We start from the raw sequence: 27,390 nt of genomic DNA on the forward strand, positions 1-27,390 counted from the left end.
CATGAAAAGCCACCGTCTGTCTGCAGCCGGGGGGGACGGCGCAGCTCAGTACGGAAAAAGGACCGCCGACTTTGATAAAAAGTTCAGCCCAATATCTAATGCCACACGGGACCTCGTGCAAGAACATTTTGTTATTCTCATCTCCACTCTCTCTTGGTAAAGTGAGATGATACAAGCGTATGTTGCAAGCGGTTGTAAATAAGCATCATTGGCCCATCAAAATATGTCCTCTGTAACATACGTCCTGCCTAAAGCAAAATCTGTCATTTATAACAGCAGCAGAACTAATGGACCTGCTAAAGACGCGGATTGTGGAGAAATAATGAGTTCTGTTCACCTGATGTTCCACCTGACTGGAATAAATTAGGGCCGTCAATGATTGCAATGAATGCAACTGATATTGTGGCATGACAAGCCAATTTAAATGCATGATGAATTGTCATATTATTGTTATGTGAAGAAATTCAGAATTATATTGGAATTAGAATTGCAGAGGCCATGTGATGATGTCATGTCATTATGACGCATAATCCAAACTTCAAATCTCAAACTCAAAACTACCTGAAAGTAATGAAATGAGTGAAAAAGTTGAGCTCGGATAACAGCACAGCACTCGTAAGTGGCCCAAGAAATGTCAAAATACAGAAGAAGGTCAATGTGAAAAGTTCTCCTACATCCAGAGACTAAGGAATGGATCTTAAAGGTGCGGCTTCTTCGCTGATCCTCAGAGAACTATGCACATCTGGAAGAACTCCTGCTGTGCTGATTCTTGGCGCCCACCGACGTGCACTGAGAAGGCCTCTGTGTTAAATGAGCGCCGGTTTGTTTAAGAAAACGCGTTCCAAATCTCAGAGAGCACTAAAGTCCGGCCAAAACTGAAACAAAGGCCCCCGTCCAGATGCCGACGGATGAAAACCGTCTCCCTCCAACATTAACGGTTTCAGAGCTCCCATCGCACACAAATGCCAAAACCAATGGTGTGCGGCCTGTGCTTGATGTGCTGCTCTGAGCTGAACGCATTCAACATGTCGTCATTGTTCAAGCCATCAGCACGGCCGAGGAGCTGATGGAGTCAGCCTCCGTCCACAGGAAGGATGCCGAGGTGGTGCACTCCTTTACCCTTCGTCCAAAAGAATTCAACCCAGTGGAACATTAATGGTTCGATCCCTGTAGGTTTTATCCATCATTCATCCACCTCACAGCGCGTCACTTGAAATCACGTTTGGGAAAAAGGCGCAAAATCGGCGGAGGCGAGCGGGTTTTATGACACCGTTGATACCTCTAAGTGAAGGCCGGCCGACTTTAGGGTTAAGCAGACCTCACGGTGGTGGTGGTCTCACCTGTTTGAGGGTCTCCTGTTTGGTCTTGCTGAGCTCCTCGTATTTCATCTTCCACTGAGTGAGTTCGCCCTCCAGCCTCTCGATGCTCTTGCCCAGCGCCAGCTTGTCTCTGGGGAGGGGGTGTGTGGTGGGGGGGGGGCACAAAGACAACACACACTCAATCACGCAGCTCTCGAGCCAGAGTGGGTTATTATTCGAGTCGGCAAACGTCTTTTTAAAAAATATGGGATGTTTCACATTTCTCAAGCGCCTGTTGCACCATCGATCACCTGCTCCCCGAGCCACCGCCCACCTGTCAGCCCCCACATTTTGCACACGCCGCTGACATTTTAGTGCTCTGTCGGCAGTCTCGTGGCGGAGAACGTCTCACACAGGAAATCAAAATGATAGGTGTAGGGTGTAATTCCTGTCAGCAGGGAAGGCCGTTACTTTGACTGAGTGTAGAGTGAGCAGCGTGCGGCCACACTGGTCCTCACGGGTTGGTAACGCGACAACTATGTAATAAAGGAGGAAACACTTTCAGGGCAAAGCCACGCAGCACGAGGAGCCTCCACTGAACCGCTCAGATCTTTCACTCTTGTTTTAAAGGGATAGAACCGGGGACTGTAAACTGTAAAAGAAGAGGAATGGTCAAATTGAAGCAGCAGACAACGGGATATCCTGACCAGGCGGCACCGGTTCTGAAGGAAGCCGAGCCGATGCGAAGTGGCTCTTCGTCGTGCCTTCACTGTAGCGACCAGCAGGGGGCGACTCCTCTGGTTGTATAGGAAATGACCCTACTTCTCTCTTTTACTTCTCTATTTATTGTCTCAGTAAACATTGTAAACATGAGTTTATGGTCTCAATCCCTAGCTTCACATCTTCTTCCATATGATGGTCCACTAATAGTCAAACGGACCATAAAGCAGGGTGTGCTTTAGGGAAAGGACTTCCTCACCAGAGCCCAGTATTCCTAATATGCTCAATTCTTCTAACCGGTTGCAAAAAACGCTGTGGCGGCGAAAGGGCGGAACTAAAGGCTTAAAAACGGCAGTTTATCAACCAATGGGTGACTTCACAATGACCACCTCCTCTTCCTATATACAGCAGTCTGATCCGTACCGCTTTTCCCATAATGCAACAATGAGCCTTCTAGTGGAACATATGTTGGCTAGCTTTAAAGCAGAATGACCTTTTGTGGGTTAAATAATAATCTGCCACATAGTTAGCAGCTAAGCATGGATGCACGCTTCATTTATAAGCTCCAGGGTTTTTGGTCTCTTACTCTCTCTCTTTCAGCAGGACCTTCTGGGACTCGTCCAGCCGGAGCTGCAGGGCGTTGAGTTTGCCGGAGTCTTCCTCCACCGCGCCCACGTCCTCCCACAGCTGCCTGCTGCGCTCCTGCCGGCTCAGTCCGGACGAGGAGCGCGAGGTGGACGCGTTGACACCGCCGCGGCTTTCCCACGCCTCCTGAGGGTCAGCGTCCGCGGCCCTGGAACGCAGGACCGACTCCAGCACCTCAAAGTCCTGAGGGAGAAGATGATCTAAGCTTTATGCCGGCGTAACGCTGGAGATCAGACATCGAGGCCGGCACACCTCAAGAGTCCAACGGGGCGAGAAGCACAAGCACACGAGTTTCAGGGGAGTTGAGATTGTATCTACTAAAGATTACTTTAAACCAACAGATATTATTTGTGTTTATTTAATACTGGGAAACAGTTCATAAGTTAAAAAAAGACACATTTTACAAAATACTGTAAGAAAAAATGTACAACATATATAAAAGAGTTGAGCAGGTATTGAAGCTGTTGTTCTGTGCTAAATATTTTGGGGAAGATTTGCAAAAGTTCCCCGCGTGAACATATTAATAGAATATGTGCAGAGATATTAGTGCATAAGATGAGTGTTAATGTAACGTATAGAGCAGCAACATCTTCCTACCAACATCCAGTGGACATTGAATGATCCAGAGCCATAAAGCTGCTGTAAGAAAGCTGCAAATCAAAGACACAAAGGGATGAAAACCCAAAGTGCTACGATGAAGTATTATGGCCGCGGTGTGATCCGGAATACTAACATAGCAGACTACAGGTGGCTTTTCATTTTAAATATCATGAACGTATTCTCATTACATTACGCCTTCATCTTTGTAATATCACGATTACTAATAACACTTGTTCGGTGAGATCAGAACAGAAATATTGCGATTTGAAGAGGTTACTCCCTGAAACATAAGACATAAGTGGAGGGCGGGAACATCTGGCCTTCACGTGCTGACTCAGCAGCATTGGCATTAAATGAAAGGTCCTTCGCACTTCCTCGCTGCAGTGTATTACATTGCATCCTTACATTCTGGATGGCCGCGTTGCCGACATAATAGGTGCACAAATACAGCAGAATCACCTGTTGACAAAAGCAATGAGTGCGCCTGAGAATCAGAATTTCTTTTAAAAAAAATGTCTCTTTTATTTGAATCGTTTATACCAAAGCCTCTTTAAAGGTTTTCCAGCAGCTCTCTCCACCAATGAACAAGCACAGTCATTGTGGATATAAATACGATTGTAAATCTGAGGAGAATATCAGGTTATATGAGTGTGTGAGTGTGTTTACTAGCCGTTTCTAACTCCATAATGTCCCAACCTCCACAATCCATAACTCCCGAGTCATGAGCCGGGGATGAAAAGCTTCCTCTGGGTTTCAAGTTGTCGGTATCATTACGACCGGTACCTCGTGCACTGACTCATGTGGACAGTCCTGATTTTGAAGGGGTTATTAGAAATATGAGCCTTATTCGCAGCCCTAATTCTCTCCTCTGTCCTGTCCCCCCACACAAATCAACCGGCTCCGGCCAGCAGATCATCTCGGAGGTTCCTGCCAACAAGAACCCCAAAAAAACTCTTCCGACCGCACATTTCACATGTCGTTTATATTTAATGGGCTTTGCAGATATTAAACTGGAAACTTAGAGCTTGTCCTCCTCTCCACGTCGTTAATCTGTCGTTTTTGGCGCCGTGACAGCAAAAATCCAAGTGTTTCCTCACCCTTCATCCTTCACAGCATTGCCAGATGTTAACGCCAGGTCTGCGGCTTCAGAGGCTGCAAAAGGCTGCGTGGTTTTCTCGAAATAAACACTTCTAAAACAGAAATATCCCAGCACGTGGTTACATGCTTGTTTCAATAAGGCGTTTGGCATGATGATTGGTTATAGGGAGTCACTGTACAGTGGACAAACACTTTTCATCTTCTATAGAATCAACGTCTGACACCTAGTGTTCGCTATTCAGACCCTACTTGACTTAATCCGGTCTGACTGTGAAGATCTCTACATCGGGGACACAGAAAGGACGAATGGACCCCGGGAAGTAAGCAGCATCAACTGTCCAACCAAAAGAGAGGGAAAAAGGTCAAAGGTCATTGACCAGGTGTCAGTGGTCAAAAGATTTTTACGTGTAAAATTGCCAGTGTTGACAGAGACCCCCGATTAGTCAAGACACGTCAATAACAGGTGGAAATCAAATTTCACCTCGGATTGACTGGCGGTTTAAGGATTTTCCGCGTGCCGCTGCGGGAGGAAGGAAGGCGGAGCTGTGCTGCCGCCGCCGTCATTACACGTCCTCCCCAACAGAGGGAGCTGGTGTGTAACAGATGTGAGCCGCACTCCTGTTCTGTCCCACATGTGGAAGCACTCAGTGTGTGTGAGAACCAGAACAATGGACGGGGACAGGAAATGAGGCTTTGCTGTGTGCGGGTTACTGGTTAGCCACACGATCACGGCCGCAGCCTCACTGTGTATTTCGGTGTCGCCGCCGCCTGTGTGTCACCATGGAAACCTCCCTCCTGAGCACGCTGAAGGTCAAGTCTGATTGAGGCAGCGACAGTGATTTTTATTAGCTTATGCACAGGCTCCGTCTTTGTGGGGTCTGTGTGTGTGTGTGTGTGTGTGTGTGTGTGTGTGTGTGAGATGGAGGAGGGGGGGATCAAGGAGCCCATCAGTGCTTCAGACACTGGAGAAAATATAAGAGGTCAAAGCAGTGTTGTCAGATGGCAATCGGTTTATTGTCATCTGCTGGTATTGACATTCATTATGATATTTAAGAAAGGAAATATTGATATCATGTTATTCATAATAACTTATTCAGATAGGAGGCCACTTCAATCCGACCCTGACCTGTAGGCTACGGGCCGACACGCTCCGGGTCCACAGAATAAGATCGGAGGAATCGAGCGGGCGAAATGAGCTCCCTTCGTAGAGTGTGGGGGGGGGGGGGGGGGGCTCAGTCTTTGTGGTGAGGAGCTGAAACGTCCCGAGGGAGCTGGAAGGCGAGCTGCTGCTTTTTGTCCTGTCTCAAAGGACGCCAAGACGCCTTCTGGACACGTTCCCCTGGAGGTTTTCCAGTTAGGTCCTTCAACAATACAGCATGATGTTCATTTAATTCAATATTGTCCCATTATGAGTCAAACGGAGCATGAATGCTTCAGGGCGGGCTTACTGGGTTCGACAAAGAGCCGCGTACAGCGGGAAAGTAATGTAAAAATACAAAACATGGGAAACATCGCCAAGGTCAAAGCTTCGGGTGGACAAAGGCTCCTTCGTGTGAATAGTCCAACTGGGAGGAGAGCAGAACCAGAGAGATCGTATTTCTCATCCAGCCTGGAAACGCATCGGGGTTCACAGAGGAGAGGGACGTCTGAGACGACTATGCCAAGAATGCTGCCCCGGATAAGTGGAGGATAATGGATGGATGTCAAGAACTCAAATACCATCATAGCTTATACATTTATACCGACGCTTTTGTTCAGTTCCTCTCTCTCGGACGGTTCTGTCCGATCTGAGGCGACGGCCTTGCCGCCAGCACTGAATTATCAAAAATAGAAATGTAATCCCACTTCTCCTTCACAGCTGAGCCGTGGGACAACACCGGCTGTCGGGAGGACGTACAGGACAAAAACGAGAACCTGACCTCTATTACAACAGATGTTGCAGTCGGAGTGTCCTTTCAGAGGGACATCACAAGACTGATTGTCTCTGACCTTTTATCGGGAGGAAATGTGTCACTCGACACATTTATAGACTGATACTTATTTAAAGGAGCGTTTATGTTCGTGTATTTTATTGTGTTTTCCAATATGTACGAGCCACCCTGACGTGTCGTAGGAGGCGTACGGAGCACAGCTTGACTTGAGTGATACGAGTCCCAGAAGATAGCGTTTTCAGAATGAAACAGATCATTTCAGAGTGAATGGAGCGTCTCGTGTGTCGGTGTGAGCGAGGCTGAGCGAAGCAACAGGCATCCACAAGACCAGATATGCTTTAGGAGCAAAAGAAACCAGGCTGACAGAGAAGAAGGACCGCAGCATCGCAGAGCCCTCAGGGGGAAGACGGAAGGATGAGAACATGTGTGTGTGTGTGTGTGTGTGTGCACCTTAAATAGGACACCTCCCCCCCAAACACACACACACACACACACACTGCCGGTGTGCGATGCAGCAGCGCAGGAGACGCCGTTTGGCCCAGATTCACCGGGCTCGGGTCCCTCTGTGCGCGAGGCAGCAGCAGGGGACGTGAGACATTAGAGAACCAAACGCTCGCACCAAAGATCACACAAGGCATCGCTTTGCAATATTGATTTATCATTTTGACTAGTCCCAGAGAATCACAGTTGATTCAGTAGTCAATACATATACGTAAAAAGCGGAAATGATTTCATCCCAACAGCCGGTTTCGTAGGTTGTGAAGAGATGAATCGAATATGAACTGGCCTCGGTTCCAGAACGATGCATTTGCCCGAAAAAAAACGGTGCCATGCAGTGGACGCCAGAGAATTTGGGAGCACAACAGATGATCACGAGGAAGGAAATATTTAAATTATTGTCTTTACTGGAACAAGGGAGGAGACTCTGTAAGAGGGTGTGTGTGTTTTTTTTGTAGATCCGGAGGCAGTGTGATTGTGATAAATATTGATTTGCAGCGCAGAAACATTACTATTGGGACCGAGTTTAAAAATGTCCCCGACCGGCATCTGATTGGGCCGCACTATGAGAGTTCAGATTTAATGTGTTTCCAAACTGAATAGTAAAGAGCCACAAAATACAATCTGATACAAATGTAATTTTGCCGTCCTCTTTGTTTACCTCTTTTTGAGTCTCCATGTTCCCACTTGCAACCCCCGTCTTTAAGCTCACTTTGCTCTGAATTGTGGGCAAAGTCTGTATTGACGTGGATTCATGTGAGTGTTTATGAACGCCTGTGAGGGAGCCTTCCAACCACGAATGGATGGATGATTGTGATCTGCGATGGACGAGAATGTCAACCTCACGGCGGCGCTAGAAGAAAGTTCATGTGAGAGAACTTTCTCCAGAGGAGGTTTTCATACTTCGCTCCGAATGATTTAAAGGTGGTTGAGTATGAGAATGTCCTCAGCAGACTCACCTTCTGTTGATGCGATTTCTGTCCGTCCAAGTCCACGTCCCTCACCGGTTCCGGCTCCGGCGACCCCGGCGGCCCCTCCCCCACCCTGCCCGGCTTGCCGTCGGCGTGGACCTGAGAGGAGGTGGAGGCGGGGGAGGAGGGCGGGATGGGCGGAGAGGACGAGGAGGAAGCGTCGCGAGGATGCGCCGGGGAGGACGGTGGAGAGGGGACGGGCGCGGGAGCAGGGAGGGGAGCAGCGTCGGAGGCGGGGTCGCCGCGGAGGCGCAGCGTCTCCTGCCGCAGGGTCTCGTTCTCCGAGGCCAGTTCCTGGCGCTCCCGCCGCACGCTGGTCAGCTCCTTGGTGAGGGTGTCCAGCCGCTGCCTCAGCTGGCGGACCTCGTCGCGCGCTCGGTTACGCTCCGCACGGACCTTGAGAAAAAAAACATGTGGCATGGTGTATTTAATAATGCATGATGAGTATTAGCCCAGAACCTTTGGGTTTCTGTGTAGATTATAATCTGTACACATTGTGAATACACAGTTTCAACAAAAGGATCCAGTCATTTATCAGATAGATGGAAACCAGTTTATTGGCTAATCATACAGGAGGAAATACTTAAGTGATGGGGGACTATTTTAATTCACATTTGGTGTTTTAGATCAGGCTTTAACACACCCGTTATATGTTAGAAGCTATATTCCCTGTTGGTTTAGATCCATGGATAAATATTAAAGAGTCAACATGATATGACATGACATGATACCATTTTTCTGAAATCATAACCGAGTGCTTTAAGGTGTCTTACCACAAATGCTAGTAATTAGAAACTGTAGTTAAACTAAGGTTATGCTAACAAAATGAAATGAAATACACATGAACATAATCTGTGGGTCCAAGCTCACATATTAAATCTCTAGTAAGAACTGCCACCACAAAGTGAGGGTGAAAATAATCCACTCGGCTTTGTACATAAAGCTTTCAACATCCTCACGGTGTTCATTAGCAAGTGGACTTTTAATAATGGTTCCTTTTGTCCTCAACTAGTTCAATATCGAGTAAGTACCCCCCTCTGCTCCATTACCCACCTTGCTCCACTTCTCTCTCCAGTTGGCGGTGCAGTCCGACCACCACCTCATGGTCTTCTCCATCTGGGCCGCCCGGGCGCGAGCCTCCTCCAGCTCCCTGAGCCTCAGCTCCTCCCTGCTCTCCCAGTCGGCCCCGGCTCCGTCGCCCAGAGCGCCCAGGGACCCCAGGCCGAAGCCTCCCAGCCCCGGCGACAGCAGCAGCGGGGGGCTGGAGCTGGGGGTTCCTCCCGTGGGGCTGGGAGTCTGCATGAGGCTGTCCGGGGAGCGGATGCCCCTGTCGGACCCCAGGCCCAGGCTGCACAGCAGGCCGCCCCCGGCGGACTTACCGCCATCGGACAGGTGGGGGCTGGGGGTGTGGTTCATGGTGAGGTGGAGTAGGGTGAAGGATGGAGGGGGGTCGTTCAGGAGAGCGCCATCCTCCTCAGCGCCGGATCAGCCTGCAGACGGGAGAACAGGGAGGGAAGTGAAGCGGCTCGGTTATCGGAGGAAACGTTGACATCGGAATCCAGAACGAAAAACATTCAGAATCGATACGACGGTGAAAGAAACTTCGAGAGAAAGTAAATGATCGAAACACACACACGCGGCCACGCGTTTGGGGAGGAAAAGCCCTCGTCAGAAGAAACTTAAAACTTAAAACCAGACACCTGACCCTCTTTCACAGGCTCCTCTCTCCCGCTCTCCTTGGTGAGAGGAGCCACGTTCCCGACCTCACCTGGACCCGGCCCGAGGCAAAATGTGTGAAACACCACCTTCGAGAACCTCCTCCTTGATCCCCCGTCACCATTCTCCCTCCACCCACGGACCTTATGGTTGTTTAATCATTTGATCTTTTTAAACAGTGAGTAATTAATTAAATTGAACTTTAACGTGGATTCTTAAACACGTCTATATATAAAAAGAGGTCACTGGTTTCCTAAATGACCATCAAGATATATTATATCTATTTAATGTATCTATTGAACAAGGCCGTATGTCTCACAGAGTTTAATCCTTTATAGTGTTCCCACAGCGGTCACAGACGGGATCAGGATCTGTTGAGTAATCTCTCCTAGGGGAGCAGTGGGCAAACTCCCCTCTTATCTCTGCAGTCGGGGCCACAGTTTGTAGTTGGAGAAATATACCAGCTCTGGCTGCAGCAAGTAGGCCTCCAACTCTCTGGGCCAAGAAAAGCTCTGCTCCTTCCTGTATTTCTCCTCCTGCTGCCTCCTCCTCTCCTCCCTCCGGGGGAGGCCGGGGGGAGTTCCGCAGGAGATCCAGATCTGTGGGAACGACTCGGAGGAAAAGGGAAGGAGAGGAAGCAGCTTCCTTGATGGAAGGTACAATCACCAAAGCTTTTGTCCATGTTGAGTCCTCGTGTTTAAGAGAATGTCTCGGCCCGTCCCATGGACTGTAATGGAAGCGGACGCAGTCACCATGACCTCTCCCGCCGGTTTGAGGACCGCCCCGCTGCCCTGAGCCTGTCGCCATGTCGGCTTCTTATAGTGCCAGAAGTGGCCGCTGTATTTGGAGCAGCGGCAGCAAACTGTGTAGCCTAATGTGTAATAAGAGCACGGGAGCAGCCGCGGTAATGAACAATGTCCCAATTAAGTTTTTTGGGCTAAATGATAGCATCCCTGCAAAAAATGTAAACGGAGCGATCGATGTGTCTATTTTGAAGAGAAAAAGAGATCCAATCTGTCCAGAACAACAAGTGAGCAGCTGAAGAGGAGCAGGACGAGGGCAAGTGTACATTTTTTGAGGAAATTCTTTAAAACAGAAACAGAAACTAAACCAGAAAACATGATGTCTTTGGTCCCAGCTCCCGTTTCCAAGGAGACAAAACAAAAACTATACTCAACGGTCAACGGATGCATCAAATAATTCTTTGAGGTAGAACAACAAAGAGCGACATGGGAGGTAAAAATTCCCTGGATTATATTTAATCTCTGTATGAACCGCGTTTCAAAATACCTCAGTGACCGACACCACAAAATGAATTGAAATACAGTTCCATCAAATCCTGCGTTTTACCGAGGAGCAGATGTATTTATAAAGCATTAAAAGGCCCAATGAAATAGATTATGCATAAAAACAAACAATGGAGACCAAACAGATCTCTCTCAATCATCACCACGTGCGCTCTCCTCTTTGGCTGATCGACTACATGCAGGTTCTCAGATTATATATCGGATTTAGATCATTCCGATCTCATTACTTTTTTCACGTAGAACACATTCCAGATGTCATTGCTGTATTATGTTTGCAGTTACAGCATCCCAAAAAATCTATTTCAGCAGGTCTCTGAGACTGTGTTTATTCCACAAAGTGCAGTTACACCACCACAACGTCTAAAGCTAAAGTGGTGGCTGATCTCAATAGAGATCTTTAACGAAGGCAAAGGGAAAGGAGGGGAGAGGCAGTAGAGTGGAGATTCTTTAGCATTCACACTGTAGAGCAGAACAAGTCCTGTGGCCTGCAATTTTCATTAAAGGTCAAATCCTTCAGTGATGTGCATCGCTTTGGGGGGTTTTCTGATACCGGTTCTAAAATGTTATTTTTAAAACTATTCTGGTGCTTAAACTGTGCCTGAACCTATAATTTAAAAAAGCACAAAACGACGACTGAAGACCCTCACTGACCCCCTCCTGGACCCCCTGCAGTTCGCCTACAGAGCCAACAGGTCTGTGGACGATGCTGTCAACATGGCCGTCCACTTCATCCTCCAGCATCTGGACTCCCCAGGAACCTACGCCAGGATCCTGTTTGTGGACTTCAGCTCTGCTTTCAACACCATCATCCCGTCTCTGCCCGACTCCCCCTGCAAGTGGATCACTGACGGGAAGGAAGGGAATATCCTTCTGGGAAATCTATTTTGTACTCAAACAGGCACATTATACATTTCTGCTCATGTCTTGGTGCCAGCCGTGACGACCCCCCCCGCCCCCCGGGTGATAACTCAATGTGCATGACTTCTCCCCACCAGACACACAGGAGACACCGCAGACACGTGACCACCTTCTATCTCAGTGGACACTCACGACGGATCATGCTGGTAAAGAGCTGTCCCATCGACAGGACGGGCACAACAGACGGGCAGGAGGGTTATCGGGGGCATCGGGGCATCGGGCCCACTGTGGGACGGTCGTGCATGTTTTAAAGGGGACCAGTGGCAGGAATGTGGGCGGCTCAGCGTGCCTCTATGGGGCTCGGATCGGGCTCTCCTCTCACAGGATGGGGGCCATTCAGCACCGTGCAGCATGTGAGACCGTGGGGGGGGGGGGGGGGGGGGGGGTTGCACAACAAAGAAGGGCCCTGATCACGCTGACATGTACACTGCAGGACCCACCGACACCCGCTGACATCTGACCTTTGTCTTCAGCGGGGGAGGTCACACAAAACCAATGACGGAGTCTGCACACGGGGGCAAAAAGAAGTCTGCATGTATAGATTCCTCAATTAATTCATCACCTACCTCCATATTTAAACAGTTTATGTCAATAAAGCATGATGCTCATTAAGTAAATGATGCTTCCATTTAAAGTAAAGCACCTCATGGAACAGGGTATGCTTTAGGGCGGGGCTGCCTTGTGATTGACAGACCAAAATATGGTCACTTCTGTTCACTGGCAGCAAAGAAAATCAAGACGGCAAACCGCAGTCCACAAACCGATGGGGGACGTCAACGACTGCTTCCACTGATTATATACAAAACATACAACTGAAATACTGTCTTCAAAGCCACCACACGGACAAGTCATTTTACCTCGCTGGTTATTGACACACACACATTATATACAAAAACACAGCTCATCTCTGTTACGGTTTCCATTCTCCCAACAAACACAACTCTCTAAAGCCCGGATTCATCGAGTTGGGTGTGAAAAGAAAAAAGCAGCTACACCTTCATCTCGTCAGTTTACACCACTCATCATTGTACAAAAAAAACACTTCGCTCTTACTCACCAGTCACATCTTTATTAGTCTCAGTGCTCTGACAAGAAAAGAGAATGTAAGCACCATAACAGTTTCACTGTCTACCAGCTCGTCCGTGATGTCGATGGCGACACAGTAGACAGAAAAACAACAGGCCAACACATGAAACAAGTCGCAGGCTTTAGAAGCTACATCCACACTAATCGCCTCCATGTAGACGAGCACAACAAACACAGACACACACAAACAGGACCGCCTTCACATCTGGCTGTGTTACAACCCCAAATTGGGGAGTAGGGCATAATAGATGCATAAACACAGGCCTGGCAGAGATAATATGACATTTCTCTTCCTAGGAAGTCACAGTTTTGGTATAGTTCTAAAAAAGAAATAGAAAACGCTAGAAGTTGCCCATGATCAGCACATGGTGCAGCACATTTGGATACCTTGTTTCAGGACGGCGTCCTACTCATTCAAGGCTATAAAAAAAGATATGACAGTTGATAACCGGGTGCACAAGCAATAAAAGAAAGGGCCCGACGGGCTGGTTGACTGAGGTTAATCATTTACCGATATGACTTGATGACACTTTAATGGACCTAGCAGACAAACAAACAAACATAAATCAGGAGGGAGCGTAAACACGGCAGACAGATGGGGTTTCCCTCCCACACACACACACACACACAGCTGATCTGCATTCAGCTCCACAGCCGATAAGCAGAGGGATACATTTCATATACATGCTAAGGATGGTGTCACAGACTGTTAGCCTGCACTGACTTGCAGTGGAGTCTCTGTGTATACTTTCCTCTGGGAAGGCGTGTGCGGAGCCACGGCCTTTCTGTTTTTGTAGGATGCAAGATTTTTCTCCTCCCCTCAGCACATTTCCGTTGCAGCGTGAGTAGCTTTGTGCGTGCCGGTGCAGCAAGCGGTGTTCGTGTGGAGGAATGGGGGAGCAAACTGAAAGCATCTTTAACGCAATAAACTAAAATGAGCCAATTGTAACACACTGTTTGAGAAAAGAGGCTTTCACAATCCACAGTTGAGGCCATTCTTGTAGTGAGGAGTCCACAAACCAGCAGCAAAACTATCAGAGGGCCGCAGGGTAAAAAACAAAGACGCAACCAGGGAGAACGGGGGCCCTTTACTGGTTTTATTCTGACAACGTGGTATTATTTCTACTGATTGCTGACTGACAACTACAACCAGACAAAGCATGCATGAAAAGGAAATGCCTCCTTGTATACAACGTCTCTGGCTACCCGGTTAACCCTTTCCAAAGCTCCAGCCGGCAGCGTGACCGATGTTGCCGACAGAGCATCGGCGCCGCAATTTACTTTTGGTTGATGGCGCTACTTATATTTCGATTATGTATCAAAATGAGCTGCAGCACATCAGAGAATTTTCTTCTCCGCGACCTGAAGGACATCCAAGCGGGTGAGCACAAGAAACAATCAAATACCACAATAGTCAGAAGTCAATGCCTTGATGAGTTGGGATTAATGAAAGGCGTCAGCGAGTCCGATTACATTGAGACCAAATCCAGTCCTTGTTCTTTGTTAAAAAAATACATTTCACAGTCCTCGGCCTATTTGAATGGATCGGTATGGACTAAATAAATAAGGCCAGTCAAGTTTCCCCTGAGCAGTCTACTACGTCGCCCCTTCAGGAACCTCACTGTGAGCTCTAAGGTGAGTGCTTTGGTATTTGGATCACTGAAGTCGCTCGTTGTGAATGTATATTAAGTCGTCTATAGCAGTATTAGTGTTTGGATTTACCCCCCCACACACACTTACCTCTGGTAAATCATAAAGCTCAGCTTTTGCTGGCGCTCCGAGCCGTGTTTCCTCTCCTCCTTTTTCCTTTTACTCCTCCCCAACGCTCCCTTTGCTCCCTCACTGCGCTCCGACTCACAGTTGGCCTCTTTCTTCCCTCCCTTGGCCCCTACGTCTGTGTGAACCCCACCCTCCGTCGCCACGGGGCCAATAAAACGCACAGCCAGCCTGCGGGCCGCGCGGGGCCATAAAGTCTTTTGACGGAACATCTGCCCTCCCCTGGCCGCGTGTTATAGGGCCCAAACCTCTGCTCAGCGCTATAAACAAGTCGTCGGAACGCACTTGACCCTGTGACCCTCCACCACCATCTATCAGCCCGTCCTCCCCCCCACCACACACACACACACCGCTGTTCACCGCCCGGCAATGCAAATGTCTGCTCACCGTATTGTAATGAGTGAGGGTCGGAGCAGAGGGGTCACAGAAACCCCCCCACGGGCTGAATGTGACCATAAAGAGATAAAGCGCTACGATGGACGCCATTATTCAACGGTCTCGCTTTGCATGCCGCGTTGAACCTTTTCTCAGGCTCTTAGCGGTCGGGGTCCATCCACTCAGGAGGGGTGACCCCGCTCTCCCTCACTCGGTTTCCAAGGTGTCCGACTCCATCTCGGCTTAGAAAGGTCCTGGTCCGGGTCCCCCCCCGCCCCCCCGCCCGGGCAGCTTCCTGGGGCCGTGGAATTAGTGCTCGCTGGCCAATCTCTCTCCCGCCCCGGGAACGGACTTCCCACCCCGGACGGACTGTCCTCGGCTAACCCACCTGACTTGTCTTGTGACCCAGATTCTGTCCGTGTTCCGTGCCAATTCATGTCTTGACTAACGACCTGTTGGAAATAGGCTCAACCTCGGTCACAATACAATGCTGACTGGTAAGTCTGGCGTTTAATGTATGTTCTTTTTCCCTCAAAAGTGTTGTTGTTTGTCCCAGAGGCTTCTCTTCCTGACTGATTGGGGATCCTGATGGATTTAGTGTTGCCGTACAAACAAGTGAGTCACATGTAAGAACGCTGAAGTCACTCAAAACACATCCATAAATCTATTTACAAATATAAAAAGATATATATCTGTAATTGGCTTTGATAGAAAAAAACAAGGCCTTTTTTTGGTAGGCCCCAAAAACCTTTTACCATTTCAGCTCTGGCACCAAACTCTACATCAAATTGCCTCCCCCTCCAAGTCGTGGAGAGTTCTTGAAACAGAGCCATTGGGAGATTTGCAAACATCAAAGCAGAAGTGGAAGAAATCTATATATGGATGTAGTTGTGCTGGCCTCCCCCAGTGGTTGTGGACGAGGCCTGAGCGATCAGGCAATGAAGAGGAGTCGCCGTGATGGAAGTACGGAGGAGAGACGCCGGCTATGTCACATTAGAAGAAAAGTTACTAACTAGAGATAGAGACCACAAACTCATGTTTTGCAATGTTTACTGAGGCAATAAAGTCATTTCCCCATAGATTTCTAATATACAACTTATTTCAGAGAAATAATGAGAGAAGTTTTTAAGGTGAAATATTGTTCTTGTCTTGTCTGTGTGAATATCCCTGTATTCCCTTTCGGTATGAAACGTTCTGTTTCTCTTTGACTGTGCAGGCGACTGCGGCGCATTTTGAGTGCTTCGGCGCGTGGGGGGGTGAGGGTGTGGTGGGGGGAGGACCAAGGCCATGTAAGGGACTCCCGCCCGGTCTGATGACAGCGGCAAACCCCGGGACTTCCAAACAGGTGGTTTAAATTGGTATTAATTCATTACAGTCATACAATCATAAAAAAGGATGTTTTTTTTGTTTTTTCCTGCGTTTAGGGGTTGGTAAACATGCCAGAGAGTCATTTCAACGAGCAGAGGCACTATCACAGTGGAATTCTCATACTATGTCCCTTTAAGCTTCAACAGAATCAGAGGTTGCAATATACTATTTAGCCTACATGTGCACTGCACACATTCTGGTGCATTAAGTTGTGCATTAAACATGCAAATGTCACTGTTTTGTCTTAAAACACATCAATTTATCTAACTAGACTCATTTCTGTGCATCTTATCAGTGTTGAACTTTTGATTATTCTTAGTCAGACAAAAGCATATTAATAGTGACAGTTTGGGCTTGTAGAATGTGGTGTGGTGAGTTTTCATCTAGCAATTCTTTCATTGATTTTTTCATTGATTCACTCTTCCCAGAGTCGTGAGTGGTATCTTGAAATAGCTTGTTTCCTTCCCACCGAGCGTTAAAAAAAGAGATTTCTTTGACTTTAATATATAGCAAAGAAAGAGAAAAATGTGTCAAACGATTAGTCGATTATCACGACAGTTGGCGGTGTGTTGCTCTAATGGTGTCTATCCAGATGTTTTTGGCAGTCTCAGTTTTTGGCTCAGGTGTAACTGTTGAATTTCGCTGACTTACGTGGTTTCAAAGTGCTGGTCCATTTTAGTTTGTGAAGTTGGCTCAGCTTCTATTTCCTCTGAATAGACTGTAGTTACATTTTAAATATACAGACGCTGATTTGGCTGTTTTTATTCAATAAACAGCATTCCGAAGCATGAAGGTTTGCTTGTAGATTAAGTTGCAGCTGAGGCTTCTGGGAAGTTCATTACACACGCAGGTATTCTGTCATTAAGCAGAAGTATTGCATTTTTCTTTTGGACCAGCCGTCTTATAAGAAAATAGGGGGAAACAACAAATTCAGTGGGGATCTTAAATGTCGGTGCAAAATTCCAGGGCCATAAATCCAACATTTAGTGCCGGCAGCCGGCTACAACAAGAAGAAAAAGAATTGTTCTGAGCAAAGGAAGTCAGACTTCAGAGAGAAATGAAACCGTACTCAGTCCGATGATGTCTATCTTTTTGTTTCAGGACGATACGACATTATGATTGATCAGTGCGATGGCTGCTGTCGCTGTGCGCCTGCATGGTAACTGGTGGTCGTGGGACCTTATTTCAGAAGAAATGTGAACAATCGTACAATCATTTTCGTAAGAAGTAGACGTCCTCATCGTGATGTCACCCATTGATTAAGCTGGATGTGACGTCACCATCCTGCTGCACGGCCTTTGCCATGACTTCCACGCCCTGATGAATAGAAGTTTAAAATATTTGGAATGATGAGGAGTGAAGCATGACGGCAGATACAAAGAAGGTCAGATGGGGTCACTGGGCCAACACTAACAAGTACCACCGAAGCCTTTAATCAGGTCGCTTGTTATTTACCCGGAGCAAAGCCAGTGCCTCAGCAGACAACGAGTCTGCCCGTTAGCGGGTCAACAAAAGGCTCTTCACCACCGTATTACCTGTATGCAACACGCCCCACATTCAACGCCATCTCCGGGGCCCGAGTTTGGATGATTTATAGAGCTGTGGATTTAGGGTCCTACGGTGTGTTCTCACTTTGCTGGATGAAATACGTACTCTTGTGTGTCGTCCGTGTCAGAGAAAAGGAGAGCCCTTCACCTCCCACGGGGCCCCAGGTGCAGAGCGAGGCTCCACTGCACCGAATAAAACAGAACATTCCTGGAGCATGACGCCACGGGTCTCTTACAACACGAGGTCGCACACAGCCCACGCCCTTCGTGCCAACACAAACGCACACAAACTCAAACATGTTCCACGCTCTGCTGCAAAGACAATAGGAACTCAAGCGTGAGAGTGATTGCAAGATCTGTGTGACTGGGACACAGTGTGTGTGTGTGTGTGTGTGTGTGTGTGTGTGTGTGTGTGTGTGTGTGTGTGTGTGTGAGAGAGAGAGTCGCCCTTGTACTTGGGTAGTCTCAGTGTGACAGTCTGTCCAGCTCAGCAGAGCTGGTGGTGCAGTATCACATAGCCATCATTTATTCAACAGGACCCACGAGGAGGGGAGTTGAAAATGGAGGTGATGTCAGCTGATGCAGGACGAGGAGAAGCTGAACATGCCAACGCAACGTGTTGCAAAGGATATTGGATGTTCTCGCATATTCAACACGTAACATTTTAAAAAAAGGGTAAGTTTGGATCCTCAGACCGTATTTGATCCATCGCTACGGGCAACCATGCACCCACATCAGTCACTAAGTGCACTGCCTGAATAAATGTTGTTTTAGGGAGGTCATCGTAAGATCAACTACGCTCTGTTACACCGCCACCACCATTTTTGCACATCTCGTTGAAAAAAAGAAGCCTTTAGGGCATTTCTCCCTGACTTTGGAAGTGCAGCGCGACGTCCGCAGCATGTTGGACGGCGCTGGGTGCGCTCACAGCAAAACAAGGCAATCTGGCTGTTGGTTTTATGATTTGATATGCAGCATGGTTTTCAATGAACGCCAATATCGTAATCTAATGTGTTCCTTTGGTGGTGATGCTCATCATTCCTATGTGAGGTTAGTGGAGCCGTTTCTACATTCCTCTGACATGACGAAAAAGGAAAGAAAGTGCATTTCCGCGGGGCACAGCAGCTTCAAAGCTTCTCCCGCTCAAAAAAAGAAAAAGATGAGAGGTTTGCATAATTTGTAGAGTCCTTCTTCTTCTTCTTCTTCTTCACAGAAGCAGATGAGGTAAGGATGATGAACTCAGATGGAAAGATAGATCAAAGATCTTTACAAAAGCTACCACATTAACTAACAAAGGTGTGACCGCATGTCTAGAATGTACTCAGTCCTCACATTTTGTTTTTATTACATAAAAATGAAAAAAATAAAATAAAATGTTACCAAGGTTCTATGTTTTCACACAGAACAGAAATGAAGGGTCAATAAAGGCTTCCAGGAACAGGATGACCAACACATTGAAACATGTATCTGACTGCATAGGAGATAAATCATGCTGAGTCATACGTGGGGGAAAGTATTCATCACTTTAAATGGGTTGTTTAAAAAAGTACACCCTTTGAACTCAAGCATTATACAGATCATTTTCAGACCGTTGTGCATTATCAAACTTGTGGTCATATTTATTCAATATTTAAATACCACCTTTAATAATATTAACGTCATGCCTTCCTGTTATCAGCTTTTAAATAAAACCTTTTTATCACCGTTCTGTCTAATAACAGCCCCATAAAGTAGCGTGATGATCTTGCAGATTAACAATGTGCATGTGACTAAAGCATATGCTTTTTTACTTAAACAGCCAACCTTACTACTGTAACTCGCTCCGGTCTAATACCGTCTGAGTAGCCTGTGATGACCAGGAATTAGTCTGCCTCTAATCGTTTCCCTCAAGGAAGCAGAGTTCACAGTCTGCGTGACACAAAGCCCAGTGTGAACAGAGGGATAAAGCAGGTTAATGGCCCCTAATGGGGATCAAACCACTTTATAAATGCAAGCAAGTCAGACGAACAAGCTTACACTGCAACACACACACACACACACACACACACACACACACACGCAGGGAAGCTTATGCAGCGACTTCAGACAGGGGGAATAGGGTTATGTGAAGGACTTAATCTCCACAAACACACAGACCTACGCTTGCACCCACAAGACAATGGACAACATATTATATAAATACATAAAGCATCGTCTTGTTATCAATCAAGACTAGAAAAATGGAGGGAACTTTTATCGCTGTGGCCTTCAACACGTCTCTCTTGGTTACATGGCCGTTGCCCCGACTCGTCCTACTCCTCCTCCTCGCGCCACTTCCAGACAGGAGAATCGAAGGGAGACACGTAATGAAAAGCAGTGGGGAGTCATGGGAGGGAGGGAGGGGTGGGGGGCACCCACAATCTTTTGCACGGCTGAGTGCTATAAGCAAGTGTATGAACGCATTCTGCATGCAGGTAGGTACTTTGGGGGAACTTCTGGAGCGTGCATCTGGAGTGTCTCTCCAACACTGGAACAGAGGCCGTGTCCACGTAGACGCCGTTCACTCTTGCCGACCTCTTTAAAGCTCTTTTCCACTGCAGCATTCACACACTGATGACAGAAGCTACAAATAGTCGCAGCAATGGGAGCCACGCTGGGGTCCGTGGGTAAGTGGAGCCGGGGATCGAACCGCCAATCCAACGGGTCGACCGCTCTTCCCACTCACACTCGCCCTGCTGTTAGCTTTACCCTGAGCCGTATCTATGTGGTTAAGCTGTGTGCATAGCGAGTTTACCACGGCTGTGTGTCCCTGCCCCTGCAGAGCCAAATCACACATTCATTTCCAACGTTGTCTTCAAACTCGCAGAGTCTACCGGCAGCTACGGTGCGCGCGAGAGGCCCTCCTGTCTATATGTGGCGCGGCAGCTGCTGCCCCAGCCAGAGGGGTCAACGTGGGAACACAGACCCTCCGTGTCGACAGAGAATCCAGCTCGACCGAACTCCCACACAATGTTTCCCTCCTTTAACATCAAATGCTGTGAAATGTAATGGAAGCATTTATGTAGCCTAAGTTGTGGTGTGATGCACTTTTTACAACTCCAATATTTATTTTTCTTTACCATTTCTTTCACAGATTAATTACACAGTTACATCCACCATCAGTCTGAAATACAGTTTTGTCCGTCCAATAAATCCAGGTGTTTTATTGGAGGAGAGGTTTCTTACCTCTCTTTTTATCTAAAGCAACTTACAATAAGTGCATTCAACCATAAGGGTACAAACTCAGAAGAGCAAGAAACAAGAAAGTGAAATTTCCTCAAATATGCCAATTTACAATTTGCTATAGATAAGTGGCGTTACAAGTACAATTTAAGTGCTACAATTTGTTAGTCTTTTAGTCAAGGATGGATCTTATGACCCGTTGCCCCACTACCTGTACGGAAGGCAGATGCATTGATAAGTGATCGATTCCATGACTTATAAACTCATAAAGCCTCCTGTCACGCTGAGTGTGCAGATAAGTGTGTCTGGCCCCTCTGAAGAGCCGTTCGGGGTTAATTAAGGAGGAGGAGAGGAAACCTCCCCCCTGCTCTCACTCTCCAGACTGCTGCGTCCATTCAAGCTGGATTCCAACCGGATCTCGATGCGGGTCACGTCTTGTGATATTAACGACCTTTTAAGCTGACAGCAAACACCTCATCTTGCCCGTTGCCTGTCCGGATGTTGTTAATGGCACCATTCATCCCGTACGAGCTCTCTGGACCTCCACAGCTGGGCGGACATACTTATGTTTCTCTATATACAGTATGTTCTTTATTTTACTAAGATTATATTAGAGGCAGGAATGCTGAGTCAAAGGCTTCACTAAATACGGGTTCAAAAACAAATCGCCTGCACAAATGGGATTATTCCCATTATGGCCTCCATGCCTGCTATGTGTCTAGTTTAGTTTTTAACATCAGCAAATACATAACACAAAGCCATTCCAAAATAATAGCCAAATAAATAAAAATGAACACCTTTCGTTTATATTTTCGTGCAAACCAAATCTCAAAATTTCTCACAAGCCATTACTCCGTTCCCCTGGCAACGCCTGAGGGTTAACTATTGTTAAGCTTAGTTCATACCCGAGCCAGGGAGTGGCGTAATCATGACCCCGCCACTGGCTGCTCACCTCTACATTTTTGTAGCTTGGCTTGCGATCACGTGACTGTCATATATATATATATATATATATATATATATATATATATATATAGTTCACTAATAAAAGTGCTGTTTATGTCTAGGGATTACAAAGGGAAGGCCAATTGTCTTTTAAATGCTTAGGAAACAGGAAAAGATATTAATTTAAGTTAAAAAAAATGCTGATACTTGACTTTCTTTACAAGCCTTGTAAAAAGGTAATAAAGTAGTCCGTGAATGAGATATGAGTTTACAGATCCTTGCCGTGCCCGCCTTGGAAAATCTACGAGCTACACTTCTTTATTCTTCATAGTACTTCATAGTTTTTTACCAACCGATAAGGCAAGAGCCTTACGGAAACAATGGAAACGTTGTTGACTACCCCAGTAAATAGGACACACCTGAGCTACAACGGTATTTTCTTTTCTGAAGCATCAAACTAAATTATACTTCTAGAAAACGGAACGTTTACGCTGAAGTAAGAGAGTGACAGCAGTGTAGTCTGTCCATCCTACTGCAGCGTAGACAGGCAGTGGATGAAGAGCGAGATAAGGGCGCTCTGTAAGCACTTGTTGTTGGAGCAGAGGGGGATTAGAGAACTTAATATGACCTTTGTTTCTGTGATACTCCACAGAGGCACGTGGGTTTGGGGTTTTCTGAGCAACAGCAGATGCAATTGAGCGTTAAAGCCGGGTAAATCTGTCTGTGAGCTGGGTTGGGGGGGGTGGGGGGGTGTCTGCAAACACACTAGTGTCTCCTTTAGGAAAAGCCAAGGGCCGTGGCTTTAGGTACGGACCTAAAATGTGTACTGCTCTAAAAGAAAACAGTCCCTCAGACTTTCTTCAACTACATTCACGTAGCTGACAAAACTATCGCACCCCGAAGTATCCTTGTGTATGTTTGGATCATCGTAAGCTGTTCCTCAGCAGCTGTAGTTTAGTAGACTTCTTCTGAAACGCCTTACTTTGCACAAGCCGCAAAATAAATATTAAATAAAGAATCTTAGAGTAACTAATGGACCACAAACTCAAGTTTAATGAGAAGTGGAGCCACTTCCCCATTGACTTCCATGAAACAGGACATCTTTATGCAACCAATGGAGTCGCCTTGTGATAGCCATTAAAACAATGCAGGTTAAAGGCACTTGAAGGCTTTATCATCTTGATAACTGGTGCATAAAAAAGGAAATTCATAGATCTATAATATCCTTGCGATACATACATTGTACGAGTATAGGATGTTTGACTGAAGTCGACTCAAACAAAGCTCTTTACGCACACGCCTACTGCACGCGTTAGCAAAACATATGGACATATTTATGACTTATGGAGATTGTAAAAAGGAAGCGGAGCAGTTTAACATGCTAACTGCTCAGCGGGATCAGCCCCGCTGGGACCAATTACCACGATCTCGCTGAGCCTCAACAGCCAAGAGCGGCCACCAGTAAATGTTCCGGAGGTACATCCATGGGAGACGCCCTGCGACCCCTCAGGGCCATTTGTGCATCTGTGATCCGCGGGACGTCAGCAGGCAGGACAGCGACGGGGACGCGGCCAACCTGTAAATACTTCTCCCGCTGACCACAAGAAAAAGCTGGTTGGTGAGGATCTCCAACGGGGAAAAACCCTGGAAACAAAGGCTTGCTGAAGGACTGCTTCCTCGGTCGTTGGTTAAGTAATTAGAGATGCTACGATGCTTCTCCTTTGGAAGAATGGAGTGAAGACGCTGTTGACTCTTTCAACCCACGAAGAACTCATTAACAGTTTGGCTCAAACGAATTTCCCCCAGATTTAAGTCCTTGACTGAAAACAAATAAAACATTCAAAAGCATTCAACTTACTTGAAATGTTGTCTGAGCATTCTGCTTTTCACAACACGCGGCGCATTCACGACTAACTCCCACTGAGGTCGCATTACAAGACGCGACGCCAAAGTGACACCAAATCAAATTTACAAAGAAGTGACAAACTGCCAGCTGCAATGAACTAAATTGCACAAATGAATGAATCCATACCTCAGCAAATACTTAAATCCTGTTAAGGTCCATAAAAAGACATCACCAGCTCACTGAATTGGTTTGGAATGTCGGTCTGATAGACTGGGACGCGGCTCCAGACGGCGACCACAGGTCACTGGTTCAGCAGGATGATCATTATCAAGAAAAAACAGCCCACCATCTGCTGCTCCCATTCTCCACATCTGGAAGCCAGATCACCTGGAGGCCACCAGAAGTAGCCGGCGATGATGATGTCATCGGGCAGGTCGGCTCCAACAGGAAGCCCGTGCCGCGCTCAGTCACGCGCACGTGTGCGTAATAAGACAAGTTCTGGTTTGGTCTTTACTTCAGGAGCCGGGCAGGAGGCCGTGTATGTTTCCACATGCAAACACGCCGGCAGTTAAATGAAAATGCACATACTTCAAGCAACAGAATGTACACGACACAGTTTGAATGCATTTGAGAAAAAAACGTTGCAGTGACAGGAGCGGACCAAAGGCATTCCTCTACTTGCTCTGACTCAACATCTGCTACCAGCCGTAATTACCAAGTCCTAAACAAACAGCTAAACATAGACGCACACACACACACACACACACTCCGTAGAACACCGGCTTCACTCCCACTGGAGCTCCCCTGACTGCCTCCGTTTCATAAGTCTGAGAACCCTCCATGAGACCAGTCAAACCAAGCCACAGGGGATTGCATGTGCATGTACACACACGTGTCCGCTAACGGGGGCCACCCTGCGGCGTGCGCGACCAACGGTGACGGCGGCTCACTGAATTTGGAAATTACAGAAGATGATAGGGGCCCACGCGTGAACAGTTCATTTGAGTTCTGCTGGGTCCGTTGTTTTATAAGCAGGCTACAATCCTAAACCCAAGAAAATCACAAAAACCACACCCTGCGCAAGCCCCTCTATTTTGGAGGCAGATGAATAGAAATGAAAACCGATTCTTTCCAGTCGCGGCTCCCAATCACAGTCTCTGAGCGGCTGCAGAGTAACTTGCCAACACCTCCACCTCTCTCTAATCACACCTCGGACGTCAGCATGGCAGTTTGGCAACGGAAGTACAGCTGAGTGCAAAAAGCTCGTCCCGCCGTGGAAGGACATTAAACCGCCAAATATAGTGAATGCAACATGAACAAATGGGCGCGTCGCAGCGTGTATCTGTCAGCCTGGGCACCGATGAACACGCTCTGTCTCTGAGGATGTCCGGGACAAGGCCTCCTTTTCCTTTCCCATTGTCAACAGTCTACCAGATCTTTTTCTGCTTGGGTATGAATCCAATCTCTGTTAGGGATCATAAAAGAGAGGGTTCGGATCGGATCGCGGATCAAATCGCAGATCAGCACAATACTTAACAAAGGGGAGGAATATTACATATTAGAGATCCCTGATTATGTTCATTGCTTACGATACTAATTGCCGATTATTGATGATCCATTCATGTTTTTTGATTATAGCAGTTGGTCTCCAAGAATCCAGATTGTTTTCTTTGCCACTGTTGCGAAAATCTGTTCATCCGCTAGTTTGTACGATCAACAATTGTTTTTTGTCTTTATAAAAACACAAATTTTAAATACTGAGGCAATAAAAAGATTGTAATTAGAGGTTTTAATGATGTAATGGTTTTCATTAGAGGTATTATAAACAGGTCATGATTCATCTTTAATATCCATTCATGCTGTTGTGAAAACATCTCCTTCAAACACCTGGATTTAGGTTAAACACACACACACATTGTATGAGATTGAGTTGGAATTTGTCACGATAACCAAGATTCACCTTCGCTCAATTCTTATTTTCACGGAACCGCCTGAAGGCATCATAATGTAGCCGACAGGAAGCGTTGTTCGTTAGCCGTTAAGAGGTGCTGTCACCATCCTGCCAAAATGGATGGATTAGTTGTGCACAGCAACATGATCACATGACTGAATGTAGGTGGATAATGATGGTCAGTAACACTTTTATTTCACACTGAGATGGCTGACTGTGTTATTAATCCGTTATGATGAGGGCAGGATGTGCAGATAATCAACAGCGGTCCAGTTTGAGTCAGATTTTGTCTCCTGCTGCTTCTCAAAAAGACGCAGGCAACAAGCTGACATCCGAGACCTCCGAGGGGTCTGACAGCTCACCGAGATGGAGAGCGAAAGGTTCCTTTTCAAGAAGCCAGGCGAAAAAGAGCTAGGTGGCTGAGAGGGGACCAGCTGGGAGGAGAGCGGGGGGGGGGGCTGAAGGTACACGGTCACCCTGGCATCCAGGGCGCCAGCTACTCACCAGCTGCTCCCGACCGCACCGGAGCAAATATGACGGCATTCTCACCAAGGCGTTACGGCCCTGGACCGGTCAGCAGCGCACACACATGCACACACACGCCTTCCTTTGAGGGCAAAAGGGAGAAGCGATGGGTAGGAGGGACGTGTTGGAGCGGACTCAATAACACAATGGAGGAGCCTCCTCCGGTTTCGGGCCTGAGCTGCAGCAGGGTGGGGCGACAATGGAGAGGATGTTGATGTCCCACACAGGAAGACGGACAAAAAGAGAAAGGTCTACCAGAGGGACACGGGACACAAACGGGAGAAAAGACGCCACGCTGTAGTTTGCCAAATGATGATAAATAATGAATAAAACACTGTGAAAAGAAATCATTTTAAACTCAATGTACAATGTAGCTTTGGACAAAGCCTGGTCTATTTTCACAAAGGACTGATATCCAACAGCGGCAGCAGCTCCACTGAGCCGGGTTTCTATCCAGGAACGTTGTGGATGCTAAATGGTCACATCATTTTACAAACTATGCTTTTCATTTATCAAAAATCAAAAATATTATTAGATGATTTTTTTGTTTTACATGATTGAAACCTGAATCACGTTTGCACAGTTGGACCGAGCCACTCAAAGTACTCCCCATGCATGTTTTTTTGTTACACCATGCTTGTGCCTCACCAACAGGTTTTACATCCATGTTCCTGCAAAATGTCCTCATTTTATAAGCCGATGAATTTTCGATTTCTGAGCACAAATCAAAACAATACAGTGACCTTTGTACTCCACCCAGTTCATCCTATAATACACTCTGCCGTTTGTTCAAAATTTGAAGAAGCCCTCTTGGCATTCCTGAAATATTGCGTATTGTCTCGGGCTGACCAACTGATGGGAAACCACATCAAAGCACATAACACCGACACGGAGGAATGATTGCATCTCAAAGCACGATAACCAATCTTTTTTGATGTGTCAGCTCACTCGCTCCCAGACATATTGATCAGTGACGCTTTGTTTACATACGCACAGTCAATCCTAAACAAAAAATACCTCGCATTCATTGAAACAGACTTGATGCTACAGCCACAAGGACCAGACATG

General features: G+C 47.0%; 1 protein-coding gene across 2 annotated transcripts in view; it reads right to left on the bottom strand.

Annotated features, from left to right (window-relative positions):
- The window catches only part of ccdc102a (coiled-coil domain containing 102A), a 45,836-nt gene that overhangs the window by 15,701 nt on the left and 2,745 nt on the right, over positions 1-27,390 (bottom strand). The window contains exons 1-5 of one of the 2 annotated variants that reach the window (XM_040198723.2): positions 14,529-14,640; positions 8,815-9,251; positions 7,750-8,157; positions 2,605-2,846; positions 1,341-1,449 (exon numbers count right to left, since the gene is read on the bottom strand). In XM_040198723.2, coding sequence (XP_040054657.2) covers positions 1,341-1,449; positions 2,605-2,846; positions 7,750-8,157; positions 8,815-9,177 — 1,122 coding nt within the window. In that variant the 5' untranslated portion in view covers positions 9,178-9,251; positions 14,529-14,640. Of the gene's footprint in view, positions 1-1,340; positions 1,450-2,604; positions 2,847-7,749; positions 8,158-8,814; positions 9,252-14,528; positions 14,641-27,390 lie in introns of those variants that run through there. The other variant, XM_040198715.2, reaches the window with a different exon arrangement.

This window comes from Gasterosteus aculeatus, chromosome 12, assembly GCF_964276395.1.
Source record: "Gasterosteus aculeatus chromosome 12, fGasAcu3.hap1.1, whole genome shotgun sequence".
In the NCBI taxonomy this organism is placed as follows: domain Eukaryota; kingdom Metazoa; phylum Chordata; class Actinopteri; order Perciformes; family Gasterosteidae; genus Gasterosteus; species Gasterosteus aculeatus.